Below are 27,826 nucleotides of genomic sequence, written 5' to 3'. Positions count from 1 at the left end.
CCAGGACACCTGGCTCCCGGCAGCCCCACACCACTGAACAGCAGTCATGAGGGGCGGGGGGGCCTACCAGGTGTGCACCCCTCTGCCCAGCCTGGCGAGCCTGCCCTCAGAGCCACAGCCAGGCCCCTCTCCCTCCCCTGGCCTCGTCCTGGCTGCACACCCCCAACATCCTTCTTCGTTCCTGTTCCTCTCTCCTTCACCCTTTCTCCTCACTTCTTCCTGCTCTGTCCCCTTGGGTGCTCTGTCTGCCCTCCTCCTACCTGGGACCCCACCACTGCTCACGGGGCCTGGATCCTGGGCTGTAGTGGTCACCTCTCAGGAGTCACTGCGGACACAATCTGGCCCCAGGCAGAGTGGAAGGGGAGGGCGGGGCGGGGGGAAGCTTAATAGCCAAAGCCAAAGCACATGGTGGCGTGGGGTGGGGCGGCGGGAGGGGCTCAGGCTTCTGAGCCTGTGAACAGTACTGCCCACCCCGGGGCCAGGCACCTGCAGAGCCAGAGGAGCCCTCTCATTTCCCAACTTGGAAAACCGAAGTCCAGTGTCCAGGTCACCCGGCTATTAGCAAAGGGTGGGGTGGGGTGTGAAAATGCCCATCTTACATGGAAACCGGACTCAGTGCTGAAGGGACCTGCATGGGGTCCCTGTAGCTGGGGTGAGGCCTGTTGGTCCCATTCCACTCCTGCCACCAACCAGATGCAGGGACCCAAAGCCGCCAGATATCACCAAGTCTGTGAGAAGCACCAGTTTAATATTAAAATCTTTCCCTTACAAAATAGTACACGGATAGGAAATTTTGATGGCATATAAAACAGCACTTCTGTTGTATAAATGTGAGTTAATGTGAGTCCTAAAAATACTTGTAAACCTAGGTGATTACATCTTTGGTACCGAAGTGAGAGCCCAGTCCCTCTCCTCAGGGGCCCGGGGCAGGGAGGTGCCAACCAGAATAGGGGGTGGTGCCACCCGCCTCACCCCCTGCCGTCTTGGCCACAGCCCTCACTCCTTGAGCACTTCAATGCCCACTGGGCTGGGTGGCTGGCAGAGACAGTGAGGTGATTGGGCCTGGGCAGTGACAAGCCAGACCCCAGGGATGGGGCAGCTGGAAGGTGAGAAGGAAACCCTCAGAGTACCCACCTCTTGTACCCCTTTCTCAGGCTCCCCTCCAAGGCTTCTTGTCATTTCCAGGGCCCCCGGGGGCCCTAACTGTGCATTGTCTTCGGCACAGACCTGGACAGTCTTTGGCACAGTATTGGAGCGGGAGGCGCACCGGGTGCTCTGATTTGCCCTCTCCGCCTCCTTGGCCCCGGGCAGCTCTGGAGGTCATTGTGGGTGCTGAAAGGGCTCCCATGGTCTTCCCATGTCCCTGCTGTCTCTCGAGTCAAGGCCTGGGCAGCTGGCCTTTTGGGACTTGCTGGGGCCTGGGGAAGGGGCATGGTTGCTGAATGCCTGGAGTATGGTATATGGACTGGAAGCTCAGATCCCAGCTGACCCCCAGGATGGAGGTTTGGAGTGTTTGGCTTTGTTGGGGGGGCAAGTGTGCACCCCCAGGAATGTTCATGCTGTAGGCACCAGAAGTCAGTGAGTCCAACCTGCTCATTTCAACAGGAAAAACGGGCCCAGAGAGGGCCAGGAATTCCTGCAAGGTCTCTCGGCCGGTCCAGTGCGCATACGGTCCACAAACTGGTCCTCACGTGTGCACACTTCGCACAGGCACGTCACACACTCATCACAGATGTGGGTCCGGCTGGCCCTGGAGACTGGTGGTGGAATAAGACTGGCAGTGACGAGGAAAAAGACTCCAGGACGCAGGAGCCAGGAGACATGGACAGGGCACTCTGTATGGGGAGGTGGCTCTCGTGCCTGGGGCAGGGGCTGCAGGCCAGAATGTCCTGGCTTTGGCTCAGCCCCTAGCTCTCCTTAAGCATGGACGGCCCCAGACCAGCTTGGGCCTGGGAGAGTGAAGACTGGCATTGAGGGAGGAGGCAATACTGTCCGAGGCCAGGCCCCAGCTAAGCCAGGAGCCGGGGACACCAGGTCCCCTCCCCAGCTTTGGGGCAGATAAAGTACAAGGAGAGAGCTGAGCTCCTTGAGGGGTAGCTGGCAGAACAGAAAAAAGTTCCCCTATCACCTCATGAACCTTGAAAATCTCCTGGGATTCCAGCTTTCCCCCGCTCCCCCCTTCCCTCCCCCGCGTCAGCCAGGGGGAGAATCCCAGATTGTGGGTCACCAAGTCCGACTTCCCCATCTTACAGATGGGCCAACTGAGTCCTTTGGGAGAACTCTGGCTCAGAGTCACATGGCCTCCCCAGAACAGAGGGCTGGTCATGGCCACTGCAGGTCTCCTGCCTCCTAAGCCAGCCCCAGGGGTTGGGGTGCAACATGTCAGGAGCAAAAGCTGATAGGACAGCGATGGGAGGCCCGGCAGGCCAGGCCAGGAGGCGCAGGGTGCTGGGATGTAGAGGGGGAGCTTCGGGCAGGGCAGGGTGGGGGCCAGCCCCCTACAGGAAGCTGTCCTCTGCCTCAGCCCGGTGCCCGGGGCAGCTTGAATCCGGCAGCCACTCCGGCTCTGCCTCTGGCTGCACCTGGGACTCAGGCTGGGGCTCTGGTTCTGGTTCCTCTTGGGGTTCCAGGGGGCTGTCACAGGAGATGGTGGAGGAGGTGTTGACTTCATTCAGGGTAGAGCTAGAGGGAGGAGGCAAGTGAGTGAGAGGCTGAAGGAAAACAACGGCATTCAAGGGCTTTCTGTGTCCGACCTGGCACTGTGCACGTTACACACTTTGGCTCATTGACTCCTTGTAAGGACCATGCAGGGCAGGCACGGAGAGGAAAGTGCCGCCCAGAGAGGTTCTGTCATTGTCCGGCACCACACAGCGCTTCATAGCCGCTCCGGCTGCTCCAAAGCTTACGCCTCACTCGTCAGTGTCTCCACCTCCTGCACTCCTGAAGGTATACGCTTTCTCATTTAACCCTCACAACAACCTCCAAACTGAAGTGCTTTTACAGATGAGGAAACTGAAGTTCAGAGAGGGCAAGCAACTTGCCCGAGGGCACAGATCGGGGCAGCATTCCCACCCTAAGCTGTTTGAACCCTGAGCTTCAGTCCTCTGCACACTGTCTACTGGAGCCTTGGACTATTAGCTGCTTCCACAGGCCGGGGGCCTTCGAAGTCCTGTGTGCTCCCAGCACTCAGAGAGAGCAGGCGCCAGCAGGTCTCCAAGCAGAGCTGGGACCCAGGTGGGGCTCCTGCCATTTCACCGTGGGCTGGGTCTTGATTGGAGGGAGTCAGGGTCTGGCCTCATGGGGAACCCTTCTCTCCAGCCAAATGGGGACGCTGTCTGGACAGCAAGTCCAGGCAATAGCTGGGACTTCCTCCAAAGCCCTCCCCATACTCTAATGTCACCACATCCCGAGGCTAAGGAAAGCATGAATCTGCTTCCTAGTCTGAATTCTGGCCTGAACTGTAGGCACCTCCTACAACCACACCAGCTCCCCAGAGCCCCCAAGGCATGGTTCTAAGACAGGCCTCAGGCTTGGGGCTGGCAATGTCCCACGGTAACACCTGGGAGCTGGGGTGCTAATTATGGCTAGGACAGGGCCTGGAGGGGAGAGAGCAGATGGCCTATGAGGGCTCCTTCATTTGTTTTTTAAATATATAGAGAGACCCTGACTAGTGTGGCTTTTGGTTGAGCATCGACCTATGAACCAGGAGGTCACAGTCTGATTCCTGGTCAGGGCACGTGCTCAGGTTGCAGGTTCTGTCTATCTCTCTCTCCCTTCCTCTCTGAAATCAATCATCAACTTCAAATAGACTTTTATTGATTTCAGAGAGGAAGGGCGCGAGAAACATCAATGATGTGAGAGAATCACTGATTGGCTGCCTCCTGCATGCCCCTCACTCGGGATCGAGCCTGCAACCCGGGCATGTGCCCTGACCAGAATCACATTGTGACCTCCTGGTTCATAGGTTGACACTCAACCACTGAGCCACGCTGGCCGGGCCTAGGAGGGCTCCTTTAAAGGAAACAACTACATTGCAGATAAATCCCAACCCATTCTTTCTCTCACCAACCTGCCCTTTCCACTTGAGGGCATCAGAGGTCAAATGAGTTCAATTCTCTCTTCTACTCACTGGCAGGAATAAGTGCTCACTCTAGTAACTTAACTTCTAAGGCAAGCCTGATGCCATAGACACACACACACACACACACACACACACACACACACACATACACACACACACATTGTGCATACTACTGCACACCCTGGGCCATAGTGATTACCTGGCAAGGCTGGGGGACCCCTCCAATGGGCCCTCATCAGCAACCTCGGGTTTGGGGTCGGGCAGCGGGATGATATAGTCATTGTCACCCTCGTTGGGCTGCACAGCAGTATAGAGGACTGAGCTGGTGTCCAGGGGGGATCGGAGGCCATGGAAGCCAGGGAAGCGGGCTTGGGACCGAAGGACAGCGGGATGGTCGCTCCTCAGAAACTCCTCGTCCACCTGCTGGTACTTCTGCTCCGAGGTGCAGGGGGAACCCAAGAGACAGGGAAGGCCAGGTCAGGAAAGCCTTTAGGGGTCGTCCAACAGTTAGATGCTGACCCAGCCCCTCGCATCTTGTGGAAATTAGGCAACTGGCGCTCAGAGAGGAAGGACAATTGTCCAAAGTCACACAAGACAAGGTGAGCTTAGCGCCACCCAGGGAGGGGGCAGTCAGTGGACCAGCACCTGAGATGCTAACATGTCACCCACTGCAGACCAGACAGGTGCTGTCTCATCCTGCCTCAATCTCCTTCAGTGGGTCCTGTTTCCCAAACTTCCGAATAGGGACCACCCCACTCCAGCTCACTGGTCCCTGAGTGTAACCAGACCCGGGGCGGGAGCAGGGTTAGGAATGGGCCTAGCGAATGGGCTGTGTCTGGGCCAAAGGAGACGGGCATCTCCCTCCTCTAGTTCCTGCTGTGGGCAGAGAGGTGTGGCCCAGCTGGCTCCATCTGCCGTGTCTGAGCCTGGATGGGGCCCAAGTGGCCAGGCCCTCAGCAGTCACCTAGCCTCAGGAAGTTCAAGCCTCTGAAGGAGACGCAAGATTTGGCCCAGGTGAGACAGCGTGAGGCAGGATGCAGGATGACGGGCGCTGTAGGCTCCCTTCTCTACTTTAAACCCATCAGCTTCCACGTGGGTTTCATTTCAGAACTCTCTGTGCTGCTAAAATAAACTCCTGTCTCCGGCCCATCCCTTATTGGAACCAGCAGGGAAACTGAGGTCAGGTGAGGGTACGGGGTGGTCCCCCAAATATCGGCATGTTACACCAGCCTTGTACCCGTGTCTGACTTCTGGACCAGAATGCTCCGGTTCCCTCCCCGACCCTGCCTTGACATACCTTTTTGTAACCCTCGCCCAGAAGCCTCTCCAAAAGCAGCACCAGCTGGGAGAAGGGGGGGCGAATCTCAAACTTCTCTTCCCAGCACTTCTGCATGATCTCGTAGCTGGGGAGAGGCGCAAGGGGTCAGGGTCTCTGACACAGGGCACGGCGGGGCAGGGTGGCTGCCACCCCAGAAAGGTGAGCCATGAAGGACTTGGGGAAGGGAGGTGGATAGGTGTTGCTTTTCCTTGTCGCGCCTGGATATCCCCTTGGGAAACCCTCCCTCCGGCCCCGGTTCAGTGGTTCCGTGGGGTTGACCACGCCTGGGTGAGCACGTGACCCAGTTCTGGCCAGTAGGAGCCTGCATCCTCTCAGCTCAGTGGCTGGTTCTGGATGGGCACATGACCCCAGCTCAGCCACGACAATCAGCTCTGGGTCTTTTGCTGGAACTGGGGTGAAAGCAGCAGGACGCAGCCACTGGGCAGTGCCAGCCTGAATAAGAGACCGGGCAGATGAGAGTGGAGCCCGGGGTAGAAGGAGAGATCGCTGATGACCTCAGCTGTACATCTGGATCCAGCCAGACCTAGATTTTTCTAGATCTCTGCACCAATCAATCTATTGTTGGCTTAAGGTGGTAAAGTTGGTTATCTATGGTTTGTACCCAAAAAGTTCTCCCAAATGGGCCACTCACATCTCATCAGAGGCGTGGGCAGGCTGGGCCATGCGGTAACCCCGCTTGATGGCATTGTAAAACTGCTCGTTCATGGGCAGCTCTGGGTAAGGGGTGCCACCTGCCAGGGAGCAAAGACAAGAGAAAAGATACACGGGCTCAGGCATGTTGAAAAGTGGTGAGAAACCCTCGTGCCAGGGCTGGGTGGAGGGGAAGGTGACCTTGGGATTGAGAAATCTGGCTCCTTCATGGCTCTGGACAGACTACAACCCTCCCCAGAATCAGAGAACCAACGAATACCAGAGCCAAGCAGGCTTTCTGATGTCACTGTCCAAACCCCTAGATGCTCAGATGGGGAGGTAAAGAGGCCCAGAGAGGGCAGGAGCCTTGCCAAGGACACACAGCAGTAAGAAAGCAGCAGAGCTGGGACTGGAACCTGAGCCCCAATCGCTGACCCAGAGTCTGTTCACAGCCCCACCAGGCTGGAGGTGTAAGTGGTCAGGGAGAGTGCCCTGCCAGGCCACTGAGGACTGTGGGGAGAAGGAGGCATACCCAGGGTGAAGATCTCCCAGAGTAGGATCCCAAAGGACCACACGTCACTCAGGGTGGTGTAGAGGCTGTTGAAGATGCTCTCGGGGGCCATCCATTTCAGCGGCAGGAAGGTCTGTGGGAGGGTGGGTCCGTCTGAGGGCAAGGAGGGGCCGAGCCCCACCCTGCACCTGGGCGGGGGGGTGGGGGGGTGGGGAGGAGGAGACCTGGCAGTTCCCACCCCAGCTCCTGTCCCTCCCTGGTCCCTGAGGGCCTATCTGCTGGCACACGATTCCCATGTCCATCCCAGTGCTGGCCAGAGGGTCAGGAGGCTGAGTTTCTTTTCCCACAGTTGCGGTCATGGTTACCCCAGGGTCTGAGGCTCCTCACGGAACAGGCTTCCTTCCTGACCTGGAGAGCCCCTGACTGAGCTAGCAGAGCAGCGGGGGGAGGGGGGGGGGTGGAGGGGGGGGCGGCCAGGGACATGCCAAGGTGCCACCCAGCTCTGATCCTGGCTGCCTCTGATCTCTGTGGCCCAGCGTCCCTCCAGCTCTGGGGTTCACTGTCCCAATGTAGAAAGTGGGCACACGAATGGGAGGCAGGGTGGCCATATTTTATTTTATTTTTTTTTTTAATTTTTTTATTTTTTTTAAATATATTTTATTGATTTTTTACAGAGCGGAAGGGAGAGGAGGGATAGAGAGTTAGAAACATCGATGAGAGAGAAACATCGATCAGCTGCCTCTTGCACGCCCCCTACTGGGGATGTGCCCGCAACCAAGGTACATGCCCTTGACCGGAATCGAACCTGGGACCCTTGAGTCCACAGGCCGACGCTCTATCCACTGAGCCAAACTGGTTTTGGCAGGGTGGCCATATTTTAACCAAATACTGCCTGCCACCTACTCATCTGTCTTAGCTGACACCTCAGCTTCTTCCTCTGCCTCCTGCCTCCTGTCCCCATCCAAACTCCCTAGGACCCATTACAGCTGGTCCCATGCCCCCTGTCATGACCAGCAAATCTGAGCCCAAGCTCACCCTGCAAGCCTCAGCATCTCTGCCCGCTCCACCCCATGCATAGCTCATGGCTCCCTTCCTGTCCCTGCACACATGGCTGGGCAGGCAGAGCCGTCACAGATGGGCAGGTCAGACCACGAGAAGCCCTGACCTGATCCCCTCTGAGCCGAAGCCAGGCTGACCGGGAGGGTCAGAGACACACAGGGGTGGGGAAGGTACTCACGCTGCCTTTGGAGATGTAGTTAGAGTCCCGCATGATGTCACGAGCAAGGCCGAAGTCACAGATTTTGACCAACTTGCCTTCACAGATGAGCACATTCCTGGCTGCCAGGTCTCGGTGGACACACTAGGGGAGGGGAGGATGGGAGCTGAGGCCTTGAACTCCATGTGGAGAAAGACCCTCTGTGTCAAGTGCTTTGGGAAACATGCATCACTGTCCAGGTGAAAGGGGCCATGTGGTGTGAGGGACCACACAGGTGAGAGTGGCCACGTTGTGTGGGGGACCACACAGGTGAGAGGGGCCACGTGGTGAGAGCAGTCACTGTCCTCATCCACCCGACGGGGCGAAGCTACTGTGTAGAGCAGTGTACCTGGAGGACCCTGGGTGGCTGGGTGACCCACCTCCCCAGGACCTTGATCTGCCCACTGGGACCACACGTACATTCTTGGAGGCCAGGAACTCCATGCCGTTGGCCACCTGGTAGCTGAAGCCCACAAGATCTGTGTAGCTAAGCACTGGGGACTCGTTGATCAGGGTCGCTCGACAGGTCCTCTCGGGAGCTAGAGGAGAGCAGAAGGTCAGCACGTCTTGTGTTCCCATGGCCCATGGTCCTTTGCTCTTTGGCTCCTGGAGGCTTACTGTCCAAGACAGGGGCCACTGATCCTCTAAATCTCCCCGCAAAGGAAAGCAATTTCCAAATATCAAACTGGAACCTCTCCTACTTTACCAGAGCCTTTCTTGTCCTGAAAAACTGTCAGCATTTGCCCCGGACCACTCAGCCTGGCCTGCCCTTTTCAGGGGCACCAGATCAGCCTGGGGCCTACTCCTAGCTGATCACCCTTCCCCAAGGCCCAGGAGGCCAGGTACTCCCCCACCCTAGCTTCCCCTCCATGTAGGCTGCATGTATATTTCTGGACCCAGAAACTGGGGTTCGTATTGAGGCTCCACCACAGCAGCTTTGGCCAGGTGGCTGCCCTCAGTTTCTGCATCTATGAAATGGGCACAAGGCCAGCTTCCTCCCAGGGTTGTTCTCCAGCTGGACATGTGAAAGGCTTTGAAAAGAATGCATCACTGCACAGGTGTGAGGGCCATACGGGTGAGAGGACACTGCGCACCCACCAGAGGGGACGTAGTTATCGTAAGGAGCCATGTAGTTGGAGGACTCGATGTCTGCATATTTGATGTCTCCTTTCATGTCCAGCATGGGCACGTAGTCCACCGACTCGTCCTTGCTCATGTCCATGTAGCCACCGTCACTCTCCCCGGGAGACATGTGGCTGAGGGCGAGAGGAGCGTCACAGAAGGAGAGGTCACAGGCTTTCCCTTCTTGTCCCCCTCCGGCCCCTCTGCTCACCGCTGGAGCCTCAAGGCCCCGTCACTCAGGTGTTTCTTCTCTCCCTCACTCAGTCATCCTCCTCCAGTCTGTCATGGTCATGTGAATGACCTTGAGAGCCCTTTCAACCAACCTGTGGGGCCCTGAGTCGGGCCCTGGGCCTGCCAAGATGACATAAGACCCAGTGTGTGTCCTCAGAAAGCTCAGGCCAAGCTATGATCTGAATGGAGCCTCTGCCTGCAGCATCAGCCCCTTGAAGAGCTGTGGAACTATAGACACGTGCCTCTATAGGTAGAAAAAAGACTGGAAGAAAATGGATCAAAATGTTGGGGAGGAAGGGATGAGTTTTACTGTCTTTTAATGCTTTTCTAACATTACTCTTGTCTCTGCAATAACTACATATTGCTTTTGTAACCAGCAAGAGAACGAAGGTGTTATTTTTGGAAAAGAAGCAGGAAGGGGCTAGGTTGACCTCAGGGCACTGAGAGGCTGGTGTGCAGAGGGCGCTCCAGAGAGGAGTAGGGCGTGGAGTCAGGCCTGGGGACCATGGGAGGGACCAAGGGGTCCCACCTGCAGTGTTTAGCACAGGGCCTAGCACACTGAAGACAGCCAGTAGGTGGCAGCAGATCCCACCATTATCATCAGTGTTACTGTCATGCCCTCTGGGGTGGCCAAGCCCCAGGTTCACTCTACCCTCCCAGCCTCCGCTTCCTGTACTAGACAAGGAGGGGGCAAGCAGGTGCTCCTCGGGCCTCCCCGCCTCCCTCCAGGTACCTGGGCAGCGGGAGCCCGCCGGGCAGAGCGTTGCTGTAGAGCTCGGCGCCGGGCTGGCGGCGTTTGTCGGAGCAGTGCTGCAGGAAGGTGTGCTTGTTGCGGTGCAGGTAGTCCACCAGGTCCCCGTAGCGGCAGTACTCCGTGATGATGTAGATGGGTCCTGTGGAGGGACAGGCTCAGGCACGGTCCCCGGGGAGGCCTCGGCTTCCGTTAAGGGCCGTGAGAGTAGTGACAGGCTGCACGTGGGAGAGGCAGCTTGGTACAAAGGCGAAGAGGCTTTGGCTCCAGGCAAACCGGGGTTCTTTACCTGCCTCTGTAACCATGAGCAAGGTATGGAGTTTCCCTGAGCCTTGCTTTCCCCATCTGTTAAAGGGGGCCAGCCATATCCACCACAAAGAGTTGTCGTGAGTGTTGACGGGATAATGCCTTTGTCGGCTCAGCTAGGTACCTGGTCCATAGCAAGCACACAGTGTTAGCTGTTGTCGATAGGTTTTCAAACTGAAGCTTACTTTGGAGCCCAGTTTATAAAGCAAATAGTGGCAATTGTTTACCATCAGGTTACTGCTCAAATTCAAATACGACACATTTACTTAAAGTCAGTCTGTGGGAACTTGAAGATATTAATGGGAACAAAAATTGTGAAATGGGATGATCACTACAGACATAAACTGGCCTGTGTGTGCCATGAACTTCTGTATTTTGTTTTGGTTGTGCAATATTGAGGAAAATCCCAAATCTCACAATAAGCAACTGTAAATGGCAATAACATGGTTTTTACAGCCTAACTTGTAACCACAGTTTCAAGTAAACATGCTTATCCAGAAAGGCTTGATTCTATGACCTGAATGGAGGCAGCTCCCAGTTAGCAGGCTGCTGGTCTCCAGTAGTGGGGACACAACTCAGCTCAGTGTCGCATGAGCTAACATTTATTACAGTTGTTAAAAATGTATCAAGAAAAAAACAAAATAAAAAAAACAGACACAGAAAACAGTATGGTGATTGCCAGAGGGAAAAGGGGGGAAGTGGGAGGTGGAAGAGGAAAAAGGGGGGATAAACGGTGGTGGAAAGAGACTTGACTTTGGTGGTGAGCATACAATGCAGTGTGCAGATGATGTTTTGTTGAGTTGCACACTTGAAACCTGTATGGTTTTATTAACCAATTAGAGGCCGGGTACATGAAATTCGCACACGGGTAAGGTCCCTAGGCCTGGCTGGTGATCAGGGCCAATCTGTGGGGTGACTGGTGGGGTGATTGGGGTCCCCGCTGGCATCCGCCTTGGCTGAGCTGGTGCCACCCACTCGCTGGCCCTGCCCCCCACTGCCAGTCACCTCCTTCTGTGGGGCGACTGGCAGGATGATGGGGGGGGGTGGCCCGCTTGCACCCGCCTTGGCTGGCCTGGCACTGCCCACTCGCCAGTCCCGCTCCCTGCCACCACTGGTCAGGACCTGGGGACTGGGATCAGCTCCTGCGTTGAGCATCTGCCCCCTGGTGGTCAGTGCACATCATAGTGACTGGTTGTTCACCGTTCGATCGATTTGCATATTAGGGTTTTATATAGATGGATGTCACCCCAATAAATTCAATTATAAAATATATTGTGAAATTTTTAAAATGTCAGAGGATCCCTTCATTTGGGAACCATGGACTGATGGCCTGAACAGTCCTCTGGCCTTGGCAGTGCTGTGATGCTGTGCATTTCTAAATCCCATATCCATCTGGCTCTGTCAAGTGAGGGTGTTGGATGCTCCAACTGGAGTGTCCTGATGTCCCTGGACTGAGGAGCAGTGGAGAGGGCCAGGCCTTGGCCACTGGCGTTTCCCAGAATCCTCTGGGCAACTGGGTCTGTACCTCCTTTGGTGCAGGCTCCCAGCAGATTGACCACGTTCAGGTGGGGCCCGAGGTGACTCATGATCTTCAGCTCTGACATGAGGGCTTGCTTCTCACTGCTGCGGGCTGTGGCTGAGGAAGAGAGGGGGCCTCAGGCCTCGCCCATCACTGAGGCCCCACGGAGGCCCCACTGGAGCCTATTCTGGCTCTGCCCAAGTCTGTGCTGTAAGACACAGGTGGCCAAGGGTGCAAGGACCCACATGCAAAAAGAGGAGAAGAGGTGCGGGGGGTGGGGGCGGGGAGCAGGGGAGGGAAGAGGCTGCCAGAGGTGGGAGCAGGGTTTGGACGTCTCTTTTCTCAAAGTGGAGCTGGCCCCAGAGTGACTGTACTCCTCGTGCCAGCGAATCCGAATCCGAGTCAGGCCTGGCCTGCTCTGGGAGTGCCGGGTGTGCGGGAAGGGGCAGGAGAGAGGTGGGGGATGCTCCCAGGACTCACATTTCAGCATCTTGACGGCCACTTTCATAGTGGCCTGAGAATGGCTCAGGCCGTGAGCCGTGGCCTCCACCACCTGCCCAAAGGCCCCAGAGCCGAGGGTACGTCCTGGGAAAAGAGGACCCCTCAGTTCCTGGCCCACCAGGAAGCTGCATCCCCGCCCTCAGCCACCCTGGACTTAAGGTGTTCCCCCCAATGAGGGTCCTAAAATCACAGCGCTTCACAGTCCTTCCTGGTGTCTCATCCAAGTCCTAGCTGCTTTCTGGCCCATCTTAGTCCCTGGAAGCCTTCCTCCCTCCCCAGAGGGGAGCACAGCTCCTCTGCACCCCCAGCCTCCCAACTAGACTAAGCACAGCCCTGTCCTCAATTAATACTTTCTTTCTCGTCACAAAGGGTCCTATCTCACACAGTCATGGGATCATAGGACCTCAATGCTGGATGGTCCCTGGGGGATTGTCTTGTCCTCATTGTACAAACGGGGAGACTGAGGGCCAGAGACGGCAAGACATCCAGCGGCCCTAAGTCTCAAAGCTAGTCACTGCGAAGCTGGGATCAGACCTCAGATCATCTTCCCACCCGCCTCAAGTCCACACGCTGCCACGTGAGGTCTCCTTGAACTGACCAAGCACAAGCTGGTCCCGGGGCAGCTCCCAGGTGGAGTCGTAAGGCAGCTGCATAGGGTCCACGTAGATGTACTCATGGCCATCGGAGCTCACAGATTCAATCACCTTCCATCGGATCTCATAGCGGGGCTTCTGCAGGACCAAGATCAGGGGTGGGTCATCAGAGGGGGTCTTGAGGCTCACTAGGTCCACTCCCTTATGGAACAGATGGGGCAGGAGACCCAGAGGCCCAGAGAGGGTCAGGGGCATAGCTGAAGTCACACAGCAAGTTATGAATAGAGCCAAGGCCTTCAGGGGTTCAGTGGGAACCGATGCCAAGGGGCTAAGAAGTGGCTGAGGAGTAGCTGACAGCAAAGGGCCCAGCTCGTCAGCTTCTTCCCAGCTTCTCTCAGAGCCTCAACTGCTCCTCAGATGGGAATAAAGGAGCACACAGCCCCGGAATGTGACACAAGGCAGGGGTACTCTGCGGGGTGTGGACAGCCCCTCTCCATGCTGGGTCAGTCACAGCAGGAATCTCAGAAAGATGTAATGGTGGGATCTTGAAACCATGAAGTGTTGGAATCACTGGACTGGAATCTTAGAAAGATAGACTGTGAGGTACTGCAATCCTAATTCAGGAATCTTAAAATGTCAGAAGCATAGGATGATGAAATCTCAGAACAGAACATGGAAATTACAGAGTAACAGGATTAGAATGCAGTTCAGCAGGATCCTGAAGTCTCTGTGGGTAAGAGTGGGAAGGATCCTGGGGCCCATGTAGTCTACCTGGCAGGTCCCATACCCTGTGTCTGGGATGGGCAGGAGTCATGTCTGAGCAGGACCCGGACAGGGGAGCAATAGAGACAGGGAACCCTGATGGCCTAGACCGGGCTGCTGGGGATGGAGGTAGCTCAGACATCCAGCATCACTCTATATCATTTTACACCTGAACTCCATGCTGGGCTCCAGACATGGCCAGATCCTGTGGGATTCAAGGACAGCGGGGCGGGGGGGGGGGGGGGGGGGGAGGGGGGAGGAGAGAAGTATAATACAATGGTGTGCTAGTCTGCATCCCTTAGGCAAGGGCGGGGCTTACCTTCTGCCAGAGCATGATGAGGATGATGAGGGAGATGATCGTGAGGACCACCAAGGCCAGGATGGCCGAGATCACCACCACCTTAAAGGGCAGGGCTGGAGGCAGAGACAAGAGCTGGCCATAAGCCAACAGGACACTTGGCAGCTGCCTTTCTCACCCCGCCTCTAGTACCACAAATCCCCCTCTGCCCACCCTGCCCAGAACAGAAGCCCCCTCTCACTCCCTTCCACAGGCTATAATGTCAGACCCTCAGCCTCTCCCTCTGGGCCACACCTTCAGCTTCTCCCATAAATACCCAGGCCCTTCAGTAACTACCTGCTGCTCAGATCACTATCGGCCTCCCTGTCCCTTCAGCCCTTGCAGGGGTCAATGTGGCCTGTCTGCCGTGGCTCCAGATCAGATGCAAGCTCCTGGCGGCCAGGCTGTGGCTCACCTTTCCTCTCCATGCTTACAGACATGCACCATGCCAGTTGCCCACATGCACAGGAATTGTACATGCATGCTTACACACTTGTATGGGATTGTGCACCCACAAGTGCATGCATAGACAAACACTTGTGGGTTTACACATGGGTCTGAGTGCATTCTTCATTACATGTTTACAAACCTACATTTGGAGGGTTTGTACCATGTCTAAGGGTCAGGCATGCTCATGTGCATGGCTTACGACACATACATAGTGTACATACACTAGGCATAAGGAGATAGTGCTATTCATAGCTGTGGTTTACAGACATATGCTTGTGGATGTACACGTGTGGCAATACTGTGCTTGTGTAAGTGTAGGAACATACTCTGGTGAGTTTCACAGGGCTCCGGAGTGCCCATGGACATGCTGACTCTGGCACACTGGCACAGTCACAAGTATGGCAGGCTCGAGGTGGGGGTGAGGGGTCATCGGGGGCCACTAGGGCTGGATGACTCACACTGGGGCACCAGGGTGACCTCCTGCACATCATCGCCCAGCAGGTTTCGCAGCGTGCAGCGCACAGATAGCGGCTGATCCACACGGCGCAGGCGCAGCGTGCTCACCACCTCGAACTCCTGCTCCTCCGCCCAATACGTCACGTTAGTCTCCAGCTGGCTCTCTTCCTCGGAACTGTTCCCCAGCAGCGTGGGTGGCAGCTCGCGCGGACACCTGCCCAGGGAGCCAGCCAGGTCAGCTTCCAGGCCCTGCCCTCTCTGGGCTATACTTCCCACTTCCTGACCCTGAGCTGGTTCTTCTGCGGTCCCTCGACTGACCAGCAGGGGGCGCTCCTACCCCAGAACTGAGAAGCCCGATTCACAAATTCCATTCCCTTCGTTTGACCCTCAGAATAAAGTTAAGGAAAAGGGGGCAATTTAGGTCATGCAGGGCATCTCCACGAAGCCACATCTTCTAGGATGTGACTCTAGTCTAGAACAATGTGCCCAGAGAAAGGGACTGGACCAGATGACCTTCAGTGGGTCCTTCCAGCCAGCTGAGGGTTCCCTGGGAGACTGAGGCAAGTGTTCTGCTCACCGTTTGAGGTCACTGCAGATAGACCAGGTGAGGTGAGGCTGAGGCATGCCCCGGCCGCGACAGCGGACTGTCTGCTCCCCATTGGCAGGATGGCTCTCACTCAGCTCCAGCACACGGACAGGCACTGCATGGAGAAGGCATGGGGCCAGGCGGAGGGAAGGTCAGAACAGACAGGTAGTGAGCAAGATCCTCAGGGAGGCAGCGCATGGTCCAGAGTCTTCCCTGGGGGAGGGGAGCTGCAGACTGCAGGTGAACATTAAATACTAGGAATCCCCGTGTGAAAACCGGCGGATTCCCCTTCTGGGTACTTCAAAGGGGAAGCCCCGGCAGGGTGCTAGTCTGTCTTTAACACCTCTCAGAGACTTGCTAATCTTCCCTTTTAACAAAGAGAGAGCAGGCCTCCGGATCAGGGCCCTGGGAAGGCAAGAGCAGGGAGCTCGAATTTAATAGCATTGCTTTGTTGTCTTGGAGTCGATTTAGTGGTGCTTTATGTTTATGACACTTAACAGTGTTTTCCATCCACAATTGAGAGGTTAAATTCTCTTTCAAAACATATTTTTAGAAAGTCAATGGACAAAACATTAAGTCACTATCATGTCATTCCTCTGCTCAAAACCCTGCAGTGACTCTTCATTTTAGTCACAGAAAAAGCCCAAGTCCACCCAAGAGCCCACGAGGACCTACACAATCTGTCCCGTTCATCCCACCACTGCCCTGTCCCAGCTCTGACCTCGTCTCCCACCACGCTCCCCATCACACTGCTCCGGCCGCTCAGGCCTTTCTGCCTCCTGTCTACGTTACTCCTGTCTACACTGCCTGCCCTTTCCTCAAATAGCCACTCGGCTAATGCCCTCACCTTCTTCAAGTCTTCACGCAACTGTCACCTCAGTGAGGCCAACCCCATCACTGCTCTTTACTGGTAAAAGGGCAACCCTCACTGTCCCTGCCCCCAGAGCTCTCCACCCTCCCCCACATCCCACCCGGCAGCTTTTTCTTTTTCTTTCACAGCACTTGTTACCTTCTAACCTTCTACATAATTTGCTGGGGATTTTAGCCCTACTGTTGAATGTTTGTCTTCCCCCACTAGCCACATAAAGGCAGGGCCTCAAGAACCTTGAACAGACCGGCATACTGGAGTTGTTCAATAAATGCCTATTTAATGAGTAGTGTAGTTTCAGTGGCATGTGAGAAGAGAAAATCATGGCACTGGCCCATGAATGCCTGAGGTTTTGAAACACCAGTCTAGTCCAATGGCCAACTTGTACAGCTGTGGAAACTGAGCCCCAGAGAGGGGGTGTGCACAGAGCAGTGGGTCAGCGTTGGCCCTAAGACCGGAACCCTGTCTCCTGAGTTCCGGGCTCCCTCTCCTGCTCCTCCTAGGGGTGGGTGGACAGTATAGGGAGGGAGAGGAAATGGGGGTGGGAGGGCAGGGGAGGGAAAGCAGGGTGGAGGGCTCCTCACCGTTGATTTGCAGCTGGAAGGAGACCTGGGCCTCAGCATCCTCATGGAAAGCCAGCATGGTGTAGTGACCAGCCTCAGCCACCTTCACCCGCACCAGTGTCAGTTCTGACACATACCTGCGGAGCAGGCCAGGCCAGGAGACCCACTGTCAGCGCTGGAAGAACGCATACAGCCCTCCCACCCTCCTTGTACAGACATGGCCCGGGAGGGAAAGGGGCTTGCCGAGGTCACACAGGTGTCAGTAGCAGGGCCAGGACTCACACCCATAGAATTAGTCTCCTGGCTCCCCACCCATAGGCAGTTCCACTGCGCCAAGAGGGAGGGTAGGAGGGTTGGGGATGAAGGGTTAGCAGCATTTCCCTCCTCCTCTGCAACTCTTCTCCTTCAGAAAGGCCTGACACTGCTTTATCCCAACACGGGCACCTCAGGCCAGCCTGCTGATCTCCAGCCTCAGGGCTCCCACCTTGCATGGGTGGCAGGGGCCTGCCTGGCACCCTCTTCCTCAGTCATCCTGCTTTTTTTCTCCTCAGCTGCCTCCTGATGGCTCCACCCATCACAAGGACAGCTAAACATCTGGGAGATCATCTGACCAGTGTCTGCTTCCCCACTAGACAGGAAACTAGGAGGCATGGACCTGTGTGTTCAGTTCTCCGCAGCATCCCCAGGGCCTGGCACAGCACCTGGCAGGGTGCCTGACACGTAGTGGGCTCTCAGGAAAGATGGGCCTAGGTTTGTGGAGTAGCTGAAGGCTGTGGGCTGCCTGGCAGCTCAGACCCTAACTTCCAGAATGGAGCGGGTAGGCGGTGCTCACCGAGTCTCAGACACATTGCGCGTGGTCAGGGCGATCTCGCCGGCGTTGGAGTCGCCCAGAGTGCGGTTGTCCTTGAACCACATGACAGTGGGCGGCGGGTAGGCCTCGAACACCACCTGCAGGGTCCGGCTCCGGTGCAGTTCCGCAAACTGTACAGCTTCCAGCTCCCTCAGCAGGCGCACATAGCCACTCTCTGCAAGGGGCGGCTGTCAGGGCGGGGCTGTGCCTCTGGGGGCGGGGCTTCTGGAGGCGGGGCATCAGGTTTAGGAACTACCTGAGCTGGGATTGAAGTTGGGGCTGGGGCTGGAATTGAGCCAGATTTGGGGCTGACATTGGTTTGGATACCAGGTTTAAGATGGAGGCTGGAGTAGTAGTTCTCACCCAGCCTGGTTGAATTTAGGGATGGGGCTGCCTGGGCCTGGGATGGAGTCTGGGATTGGACACTGGGGTGGGGTGAGGCTTCAGCGAGGAGGAAAGTCAGATGGGATTAGGGGTGGATTTGGGGTTGGCACTGTGTCTTGGTTTGGGTTTCTCCTGGAAATGGAGCTCTGGTTTGAAATGTGGCTAGAGCTGGGCTGAAGGTATCCCGGGGCTGTGACAGGGTGTGGATCTAGCTCAGAACGAGGGTTGGGTCTGAACCCAAGAAACGCACCAACCACGGTGACATTGATGGCTTTTTCATCCTGATGGTCGTACACACTCTCAGATACATTGCAGATGTAGGTTCCCGAGTCGCCCAGCTCGGCACTGGGGATGTGCAGGGTGGAGCGGATGTGGGGAATATCAAAGTCCGTCACTGGCTCCACTAGCCGCCCACTCTGTAGGGACAGGTAGGGCAAGCCCCCAAAATCAGGAAGCGTCCAAGGAGGCAGGCTGCTAGTCGAGATAGCCATCCCTGCCTGGCCCTTCCTTCAACCCCTGGCCCAGCATTACCTCCTCGCGGGGGTATGTCCACTCGAAGTTGACCACCTCATTCCCGGTCACAATGCACGTGATGGTGATGTTCTCACCCTGGCGGACCACCGTCTGCGCTGCATTCATTGAGACGTTGATGGATGACGCTGGTGGAGAGAGACGGGCTTAGTTAGGAAGTCACCACCAGCTGGCTACCAGCACTTCAACTCGGGGATGGGGTCGGGTTCCAGAGAGGGAAGGGATGATTGATGTGGAAGATTCATTTATTCAACAAATATTTATTAAATATCTGCTCTATGCCAAGTACTATTCTAGGCACTGGGGCTTTCGCAGTAAACACAACAGACAAAATTTCTGTGCTTGCGAGCTGACATTCCAGAAGGGTTAACAGTCTGGAAATCAAAGTGCTCTCCAGGCAATTTACTGCGTACCAGATCCCCTCCATCTTCTGTTTTATTTCATCTTTCCAATAATCCCATTTTACAGCAGAAGCAGCAGGCTCGGAGAGATGGTGTGCTCTGTGCAAAGTCACTGAGGTAGGAAGTGGCAGAGCTGGGATTCAAACCCCACAGGCTCCAAAGCCTGTGCCTTTGCCCACTACTATATACCACCCAGCTCTGCCACTAACACATCCCAGTGACCTTGGGCAAATTCCACCCTCTTTCTGAACCTCACTTTCCTCATCTGTAAGATGGAGAAACATGACTTGCCTTCAAAGGCCATAATGATAATCCAGTGAAAAATGGAGCCACACACGTTGGAAAGGGCTATACCTCTGTGAATGGTCCTACTTGCCTCTGCTGAGCATCAGGCCAGAAGGGGGGCTCACCCTGGAGGCTGTAGACATAGTAGGGCTCGGAATCCACCTCCTTGTCCCCAATGGTGGTTTTGCAGACATAGGTCTTGTCCTCAAAGGTCCCAGAGAAGCCACGTTGGTGGTCGTAGGGGATGGGCAGTGGGTCATCCACCTTCTTCTCATGCAGTGTCACCACCAGTTGTGGATCCGTCACTCGGCATGGAATTGTGGTCTCGGTTACTTCCGTGAGGAAGATGAAAAATTCCTCGGGGAAGATCGGGAGGAAGCCCATGGTGGGATCTGCCAGGGGTGAGGGTGGGGTTAAAAATGAGGGTCAGAGGGAGCTGGGTTTCTGGCTAGCGGCTAGCCCCTGAATTGCTGTGTGACCTTGAGCAGGCCTATTTCCCTTTCTGGCCCTCCGTTTTCCCATTACAGAATAAGGATGCTCTCAGAAGTCCCTTCGAGCTTTAACATTTCATGTGGACAGTACCAGGGTGGGGAAGCCCCCAGTTGAAGGGCAGCTGGTACCTGGCATGTGTAGAATGGGGACGATGGGACATAGAAGCCAAGAGGAAGTGTATTGGAACCAGCTGAGAATGCAGAGTTCTTGGGAGCCAGGAATGGGGTGGGCTGGCAGGGAGCAGATGGATATTCAGACCAAGGGGTGGGAATGAACATACTCCTGAGCTGAGCCAGGCTGGATTCTACGATTCGTCTGCATTTCTAAGCTGGCTGCATTTTACCGCATCACTAAAGCACTCCCTGAGCTTCCCCAGATGCCTGCAGTTGAGGAGTAAGGGCGGGAGCACAAGCCGGGGACCTTACCTGGCACAAAGATGTAGAGCCGTTTTTGCTCACCAGCCTCCATCTCATGGGAGTTATTATAGGTACAAAAGTATTCTCCCGTGTCTGTCCCAGTGACATTGGTCAGCGTCAGGATGCTGGAGAAATTGCCATCCTGGGTCCTGACCATTTCTTGCGGAGGCTGCTTGGACATCCGTTTCCACACCACCGGGTCTGGACCAGAGCAGGTCAGAACCAAGGTGCTGGAGACATTGAGGACAAGCTCCGGCCCCGGAGGAGTGATGACCAGACCTCGGGAAGCCTGTGGTCCCAGCAACAACAGCAGGGGCAGCAACAGCGCCAGGCCTTTGGGAGAGGAGGCGTCTGATAAGATGCCTGAGGCCAGGAGTCTCCACACCTCTCCCAGAGCTGACACATAGGCACAGCCCTTGGAAACCACACCTCCCTAATCCAAACACAGCCGGGAAACCAGCCTGCTCGCTCAGTGCCCAGGGCCCGGGGCCTCCTGGCCTCCTGACCTCAGTGCCTGTCCACCCCCGGCCTTGGAGTCCTTCAGCAGGCAGCCTCAGGCTGTGGCACAAAGGCGGCAGGAAATCCTTGGGAAGTCATTCCCAGCCTCCAGTTCCTGCATTATTTCCCAGGTCACTTTCAGAGCCTCTTCCCTGCAGCTGCCTTAGCAGCCCAGGTTCTGCCCAAAGCTCAGAGGTGGCCCTGCTTGGGGAGGGTGGGGCAAGGTAGCTCAGAGTGGGGCAGACTGGGGCAGGAGAGATGCTGAGGTCCCTGGGAACTCAGGCGGATGGGAGTTGGGGGTTGCCAAGCGACTGATTCCACTTCCCATGCTGACATCCCCTGGGGAAGGATTCTGTCAGCCACCCCATCCCACCCCCTCAGTCAGTCAGCTATCCTCAGTAAACTGTTACCTAGTCATCGATGGCCAATGACCATTGATTGCCTGGTCAGCTCCAGCCCCTGGAGAGCCGAGTACATGTACCAGGCAGGAGTGAGGAGAGGGAGTGCTGAGAGAAGCCCAGCCAGAACTTGGGAGTGCACAGCCAATGAGTGCACAGCCAGGCAGGGTGGGGAGTCCCGGACCGGAAGCAGGCCGGCCAGACCGATGCCAGACCAATACCAGCAAGTGCTGAGAAGAGATGGGAGGCTGGGTGACTTTTAGTGAGTTGGGTGGGAAAGCTGGTGAAGGGGCATGGGGGTAGAAGGCCGAGCAAAGGATTTGAGCCAAAGGCAGGGCACTCACTGGGGTTAGTGAGCTGAGGGGTGGGCAGTGGAAGGGCCTCCCCTGAGACCCACTGGGAAGGGCAGGACGTTGAGGCTAGGAGCACAGCAGTGCCCCTGGGTTCCCAGGCTCTGATGCTCCACCCTGCCAGCTCCAGGGTCCTGCTTAGTGACTCCCCTGGGCCCCTCCCAGGCCCCCCATCTACCTACCTTTGAGGACAGGAGCTGGCATGGCATGCAGAAGCAGCATGGTGTCCTGCAAAGTTAAACAGGGACCAGTCAGGGCCCAGGGTGGGCAGAGGCAGTGCCAGGGCCCATCTTCACACCTGGGTCCTGCAGAGTGAGCCCCAGCCTGGGCCACCGAGCCTTCGTGTCCATGGCGCTAAAGTCAAAGGCTACCCGTATCCCATGGCTGAGAGGTCTCCCCTGTCCATAGGTCCCCTCCCGCTGCACGAGGCGCAGCCTCGAGGAGCCTGGACCCTTCTTTGGCTCTGTCTCCGACCTTTCTTTGACTCTGTGGTGACCCTGGCTGAGCCCCACCTCTCTTTGAGCCTTAGTTTCTCTATATACACAGGAGGCTGGGGGGCGGGGCTTAGACTGGATGGTGTCCAGGGGCCCGCCAGCTCTAACAGCCTGTCCTCCGGGTGACAGTTCCAATACCAGGCTCTTATCTGCCAGGACAAATATTTGGGAAAGTGTGATGAAAGGCCTGGAGGAGAAGGAGGGGGTAAGCCAGAACCCAGAGAACTCCCACAGCTCCACAAGCACAACAGGAAGTGGAGGTGGCTGTGGGAAGGGAAGCGGGGGAGTCAAGGCTGTGGAATGTGGGGGGAATACCCCCACACCTGGCCCCCCTTCCCTCCGTCCTGAGTTGCACAGGGAGGCCCAGGGGAGAGGGGCTGGGGGCTGGGCCCCGAGGAGGCCCCACTGCACAGCAAGCCTTGGGAGGTCCGTGGAGACTGCTGAACCCACTTCACCCCTAGTGTCCAGATGGGGAAACTGAGGCTCTGAGAGAAAAAGAAGTTTGCCCGAGATTACACAGCAGAGCTTGTCTGAGAGAGAGAGACAGAGAGACCTGGACTGATAGAGGTAGAGAGAGACGAAGACACAGAGAGACGGAGTGATGGAGACAGAAAGTGACAACAGCAGGGACACTCCCTGAAAGACAGACTGAATTGGGAGCGTCTTTGTTCTATCTCTTCTCGTGGCCGCCGCATCCAAGGGCCCCAAACAACCACCAAGAGCCAGGCTCGCAAGGGTCTGCCTGCAGCATGGGCGGGAAGGAGCCCAGAAGCAGATGGGAGTCACAGCAAGAAACGTGGGCAGTAGCCGCGTGACAAGGCAACGAGGAGCCTCCCGGTGCTGTGGGTCTGCTGACTTCCCTGAGTGGCTGCCCAGCCTGGCCTGCTCCTCAGCCCACACCCAGCCCACCCCCACTGCACCTCCAACCTCACCCCTTTTAGTTTCCCGTCCAAGGCTGGGGTCCTGGTCTGAGCCCCAGCAGGGCTACCTTCTGTGCCATCACTATCTCTGTGGCCTCAGTCTCCAGCTCTCAACATGAGATGGTGCCGAGTGTACCACTTACAAAGCTGCCTTTACTCATTGCTGGGACAGAGGTAAGCATCCTGGTCTGTGGACCCCCAGTCTCAGCTCTGCCCAGTACCCTGATAAGCTCTCTGAGTGAGTCTGCTCTTCTCCTCCTTCTCCCCATCCCTTCAGAGCAGCCTGCCTAAGGGTCCCCTCATTGCTCCCCTCTCCCAATTGTTCCAGGCTGAAAATCCAGCCCTTCTGATGCACCTCCTCCTTCCCCCATCCCGCCTACCCCAGCCCCTTCAGCTGGATGCCAGGCCTCCTCCAACGGGAGGGAGCAGCGCCATGGTGGAGCCAGCAGCCCCCACAGAGGCCCATCTGCCCCTCGGTGGGTGCCCCTCTGACTCCCCCCCTTCCTGCCAGAGATCTCAGCCAAAGAAAATCATTAGCAGCCGCGGCTAGGGGAGGGGGTCATTTCAGCCTCCCTGCCCCTCCCCTCTCAGCCTCCTTGGCTGGCCACACTGTTTATTATTCTAAAGGAGGAATTTGGTCGGCTGGCCTGGAGATGGGAGGTCACTGCAATTGGGGCTGGCCTGGCTCTGGAAGCCTGGGCTGTGTGGGCTGGGCCCCCTGGGCCAGCAGCCCCTGACCCTGGCTCCTCTCCTGCTGGGCCTGAGCTGGGGGCCGCTTAGAGTTTCTGAGACTCTCAGCTGGGAGGGGTCTTCTTGAACCGGCAGCAGAGGCCCAGAGATGGACAGAATCATGGCCCAGTCACACAGCGAAAAGGCAGAGGAATCGGACTCTGGGGAGATGATAGATAGGCTGGTCAGAGGAGCTCAGGGAAAGTGTAGACACCTTCGAGAGAGTGAATGGCCCAGGGATCTGGGACTGGCTTCTCTCTTTATGAAATGGGCATTTGGCTCTGGTCACAGGGGCCTCAGACCCCCATGAGACTGAGCAATTCTAGCTTGCTCTGGGACTCTGTTTCTCCATCCATACAGGGAGCCAGCAGCCCTCACAAAGGCCCATCTCCAAGAGCCATCCCTGCTCTAAAATTGCCAGGAGAAGGCTCTCGTCACTGTTATTCCCGCTGCTGGGTGGTTTGGGGGCTGAGGAGAAGGAGGGGCTGCATTTCTGAGGCTGGAGTCATGTGAGAATTCATAACCATCTCATTTCATGGACTGCATTTCCCCGACCACTCAGTCACAAGCTTGCTGTGTGAAGTTTGACAAGTTGTTTCCCTCTCTGGGCTTCATTTTTTCAGGTGACTTTCAGACAGATAAACTGGCGACATGGAAATCCAGGAGGCGGCAGGGGGAGGGTGGCATGGACAACAGGCCACAGGCCTGGGAAGGACCAGAGAATGGCCTGAGGCACATGGACGTGACCTCCTGGGCCATCTCGGATGAGCCCCTGACACCCCTGCTGTCCACCCAACGCCTTGTGGGCCTCTTTGGGCTTCCCAGAGGCTGCCATGGGCCCAGCCAACCCCAGAGAGGGCCAGACAGCTGATTTGAGGGACAGGGGGGCTTGCCTGCAACAATTCCCTTCTTCGGGGGGAGGGCTGCACTCCAGGGAGGAGCTACCTGGGACAAGGTGGGTGTCCCAGTCAGGGAACAGACATCCCCCTATCTGCCATACTCTCATGCTCAGGGAGGCCCCTGAAACAGAGAGAGGGAGTCCCCTTTTGCCCATGAGAAGAATGCCGTGTGCCAGGGAGCCCTCATGATTTCTTTTATTTTAGCCAGGTTGGGGGACAGAGGTCCAAAGATGGAATAATTAATTGCCCAGCTCCTCACAGTGAATCAGAGGGACCCCTTGGGGGAGCAGAGTGAAGACCCCAAGTCCAGGGGAGCAAGCATGCTTGGGGAACCTTTCTCAGAGCCCCAGCCTTCTTTCCTTCCTGCACACACGAGTTTCCACTCCTTTCCCACCGCCTTAATCTAAATAAATCCAGTCCATCTTGGCCACATCCGCCGACAGCAGCTTCCCTCCCTCGGGGTCCTGAGGCTCCCACGACACAGGCAGGCCAGGGAGGGGGGCCTGCACGGCTGCCAGTGGCGGAGGCCTGCGCACCGCGAGCACGTGCACACACAGCACAGATTCCTGCCTACGCACTCGTTCACACACTCCTCAGAAACACATCCGTGCACAGCAGACCATGTGTGTGCCAGCCCTCAGGCAGACCTTCAACATGTGCACGCAACGTCCACACGAAACACGCATGCATACAGCTCCCACTGTGCCCAACACATGCACACACAGCAGACTACTGCCTGTGTGCTCTCCCAGTGCACACGTGTGTGGCACATCACATATGTACCCAGGACAAACAACCTGTGCACATATAACATGCACACAGAACATGTGCACATGGGACCCCAAACTCCTCTGAACACACATCCATATGTGTGCAGACGGGCCACAAAGCCAGGGTGTTGTGAATTTGCTGCACCCGACATGCGTTTGACTCACTTGCTCCTCAGCCAATTCCATGAGATAGAAACAGTGATCATTCCCATTTCAGATGGGAAACTGAGGCAGGGAGTACTTAAGGAGCTTGCCCAGGAACAGAGAGCAGAGACTGAGCCAGGGTGAGGGCTCTACCAGCATTTCTCTATTGACTTGGTTTGAGCCGGGAAGCGGGTGGTGACACTGATAGAAACAATTGGGTTTGAGGTTCATCTAGCTGACAACGGCAGGACCTGCTGATTAGATATTGGGGGGCTAAAGGGAGAGGTGTCATAAATGAGCCCCACTCCTGCTTCTGGCTTGGTGGGTGCATACTGGGGCAATGCTAAGATGAGAATGAAGCAGGGGAGCAGGATGAAGCGCTGCCACTGAGCTGGTTAAAGTTATGGAGGGGCTGTGGGCACCTGAGGGGACAGAGGGACACTCAGTCCGGCATCAGGGAACAGGCTGGGCAGAAATAGCTTTGAGATGGGGGTGGGAGGGAGCCCTGCTTTGTGGAGGAAGGGGGTGCCATGGATGCTCTGAATAAATAAGATGCCAGAGGGAGGAGGAGGCCTGGCATGGGGTCGTGGGGTTAGTATTGGAATGTCAGAGCTCCATGGCCCTCGGGGATCATCTACCTATCCAACCCCCTTCCTCAGCCCCATTGTACAGATGGGGAAACTGAGCCTGAGAGCAGAACAGCAACAGGTCCCAGTGTTTTGACTGGGCTCAGGTGGCCAGTGGGGAGCGGAAGTTCACCTGACTGGGTAGCCCTTGCCTCCAGCCTGGGCCTCGGATGTGAGTCTGGTGGCTCAAGGCCCCAGGGTTCAGATGACAGCGGCTGCCCCTTCCTTCCACACAGGATCCCCCTCCTCTGCTATACAGAGACCTTTATATCGAAGTCACGTTTCCTGCACCATCCCAGCCAAGCGGGGATTGGAGACAGTGTCAGAGGAGTGGCTTGTTAGGATACTGGTAGAAATGGGATAGACTCCGGTCTCCTGACCAGCAGGCTAGTGCTCTCTCCTCCACGCCAGGGGCACTTCACAGCCTCTGGGACAAACTTCAGGGGGCAGATCCCTGGCTGGGAGTAAGGGGATGTGGGTTCTAGTCTCTGCTCTGTCACCCCCCTGCAGTGTGGACCTGCCCCACTCTGGGCCTCAGTTTCCCCATCTGTACATGGGGTGGGCAGGGCTGTCCTGGAGCCCTTCTCAGGTCCCTGCTCTAGAAGGCAGCTGTGCTGAGTTGGAATGCTGGGGTGGGGGTGGGGGAGGGATGCTGGGGAGGGGCCCTAGCCAGGATGTCATGACTCAGCTCCGAGAAGGCAGCCAGCTCCAGGCCTGGGAGTGTGTGGGGGCAAGAGGCATCTGGAGCCAGAGATCGAGTCCTCCCGCCAGCAGCTGGGAGAGTGTGAGAGTGATGGCGGCACAGGCTGGACGTGGCAGCGTGTGGCCCATGTGGCTTCACCCGGAGTGGGCTGAGATGTAGGTGTGAGCCCGCAGCATGGGAGCCAGGCAGGAGAGCAGGGTCAGTTACAGGTGGGAGGTAGAAACCTGGGAAGGGGCTGAGGCTGTGGGGCTCCCACCTGCCCCCCCCAATCCTATGCCCCACTTCTATCTGTTAGGGAAGGCTCAGCATTCCATCCCGCACAATGAATCTCCCCACAAGCCCCAGGATCACACTGAAGCCAGAGAGGGAGAGCAACGTGGCCCAAATCACACAGGGACGCAGCTTGGTCACCCAGGCCCGACCTGCCATGCTGCGGCTGGACCAGAGGCCCTCCACGTTTGCCAGGTACCTGCCAGGTCCCCCAAACAAAGTAGCAGAAATTGGTAAGTTGGAGCCTGGCATGGACTCTAGCTGTTCTGGAAGTCCAAGTGGGTATAAGAACAGTGCCAGTTTCATGGACCATCATTCTGATCCCCCTAACCCGACCCTTACCCCCTCCAGCATAAGCGAGGTGGCCTCTGGCTGCCCCACTGCACCCCTCTCCTCACCTCCAGCCTGTCCCCTCCCTCCTCTTCTCACACCTCAGCCTTTCTGAAACACCCATCTGACCATGCCCTTCCCTGGTCCTCCTCTGGCTCTCCATCACCCCTAGGTGCAGTTGCCCCCTTTATTCGCAGTTTTGCTTTCTGCAGTTTGTTACCCACAGTCTGAAAATATTCAATGAAAAATTCCAGAAATAAGCAATTCCTAAGTTTTAAATTGCACACCGTTCTGAGTAACATGATGAAATCTTGCACCTCCCCCCCCCCCGCATCCCACTCAGGACGTGAATCATCCCTTTGTCCAGCGTATCCACACTGGACATGCTCCCTGCCCACCATTCACGTAGTAGCTGCCTCCGTTATCATCAGATCAGTTATCAGAGAGAGACCACAGTCACATAACTTGCATTGCA

The 27,826-nt window shown here is 56.5% G+C and overlaps 1 protein-coding gene across 1 annotated transcript in view; it reads right to left on the bottom strand.

Annotated features, from left to right (window-relative positions):
- Window positions 1-728: 728 nt before the first annotated feature.
- Window positions 729-27,826, bottom strand: part of PDGFRB (platelet derived growth factor receptor beta) — a 36,923-nt gene continuing 9,825 nt past the window's right edge. The window contains exons 2-23 of the mRNA XM_080674342.1: window positions 21,649-21,694; window positions 20,230-20,553; window positions 19,438-19,704; window positions 18,627-18,754; window positions 18,346-18,511; window positions 17,694-17,886; window positions 16,883-16,998; window positions 15,422-15,545; window positions 14,847-15,058; window positions 13,921-14,015; window positions 12,845-12,977; window positions 12,226-12,330; window positions 11,752-11,862; window positions 9,903-10,062; window positions 8,915-9,072; window positions 8,237-8,355; window positions 7,799-7,921; window positions 6,583-6,694; window positions 6,052-6,151; window positions 5,379-5,484; window positions 4,281-4,513; window positions 729-2,682 (exon numbers count right to left, since the gene is read on the bottom strand). Coding sequence (XP_080530468.1) covers window positions 2,499-2,682; window positions 4,281-4,513; window positions 5,379-5,484; window positions 6,052-6,151; window positions 6,583-6,694; window positions 7,799-7,921; window positions 8,237-8,355; window positions 8,915-9,072; window positions 9,903-10,062; window positions 11,752-11,862; window positions 12,226-12,330; window positions 12,845-12,977; window positions 13,921-14,015; window positions 14,847-15,058; window positions 15,422-15,545; window positions 16,883-16,998; window positions 17,694-17,886; window positions 18,346-18,511; window positions 18,627-18,754; window positions 19,438-19,704; window positions 20,230-20,553; window positions 21,649-21,688 — 3,309 coding nt within the window. The 5' untranslated portion in view covers window positions 21,689-21,694 and the 3' untranslated portion in view covers window positions 729-2,498. The remainder of the gene's footprint in view (window positions 2,683-4,280; window positions 4,514-5,378; window positions 5,485-6,051; window positions 6,152-6,582; window positions 6,695-7,798; window positions 7,922-8,236; window positions 8,356-8,914; window positions 9,073-9,902; window positions 10,063-11,751; window positions 11,863-12,225; window positions 12,331-12,844; window positions 12,978-13,920; window positions 14,016-14,846; window positions 15,059-15,421; window positions 15,546-16,882; window positions 16,999-17,693; window positions 17,887-18,345; window positions 18,512-18,626; window positions 18,755-19,437; window positions 19,705-20,229; window positions 20,554-21,648; window positions 21,695-27,826) is intronic.

Source organism: Plecotus auritus, assembly GCF_963455305.1.
Source record: "Plecotus auritus genome assembly, chromosome: 6".
NCBI lineage: Eukaryota > Metazoa > Chordata > Mammalia > Chiroptera > Vespertilionidae > Plecotus > Plecotus auritus.
This window is presented reverse-complemented; position numbering and strand designations above follow the sequence as displayed.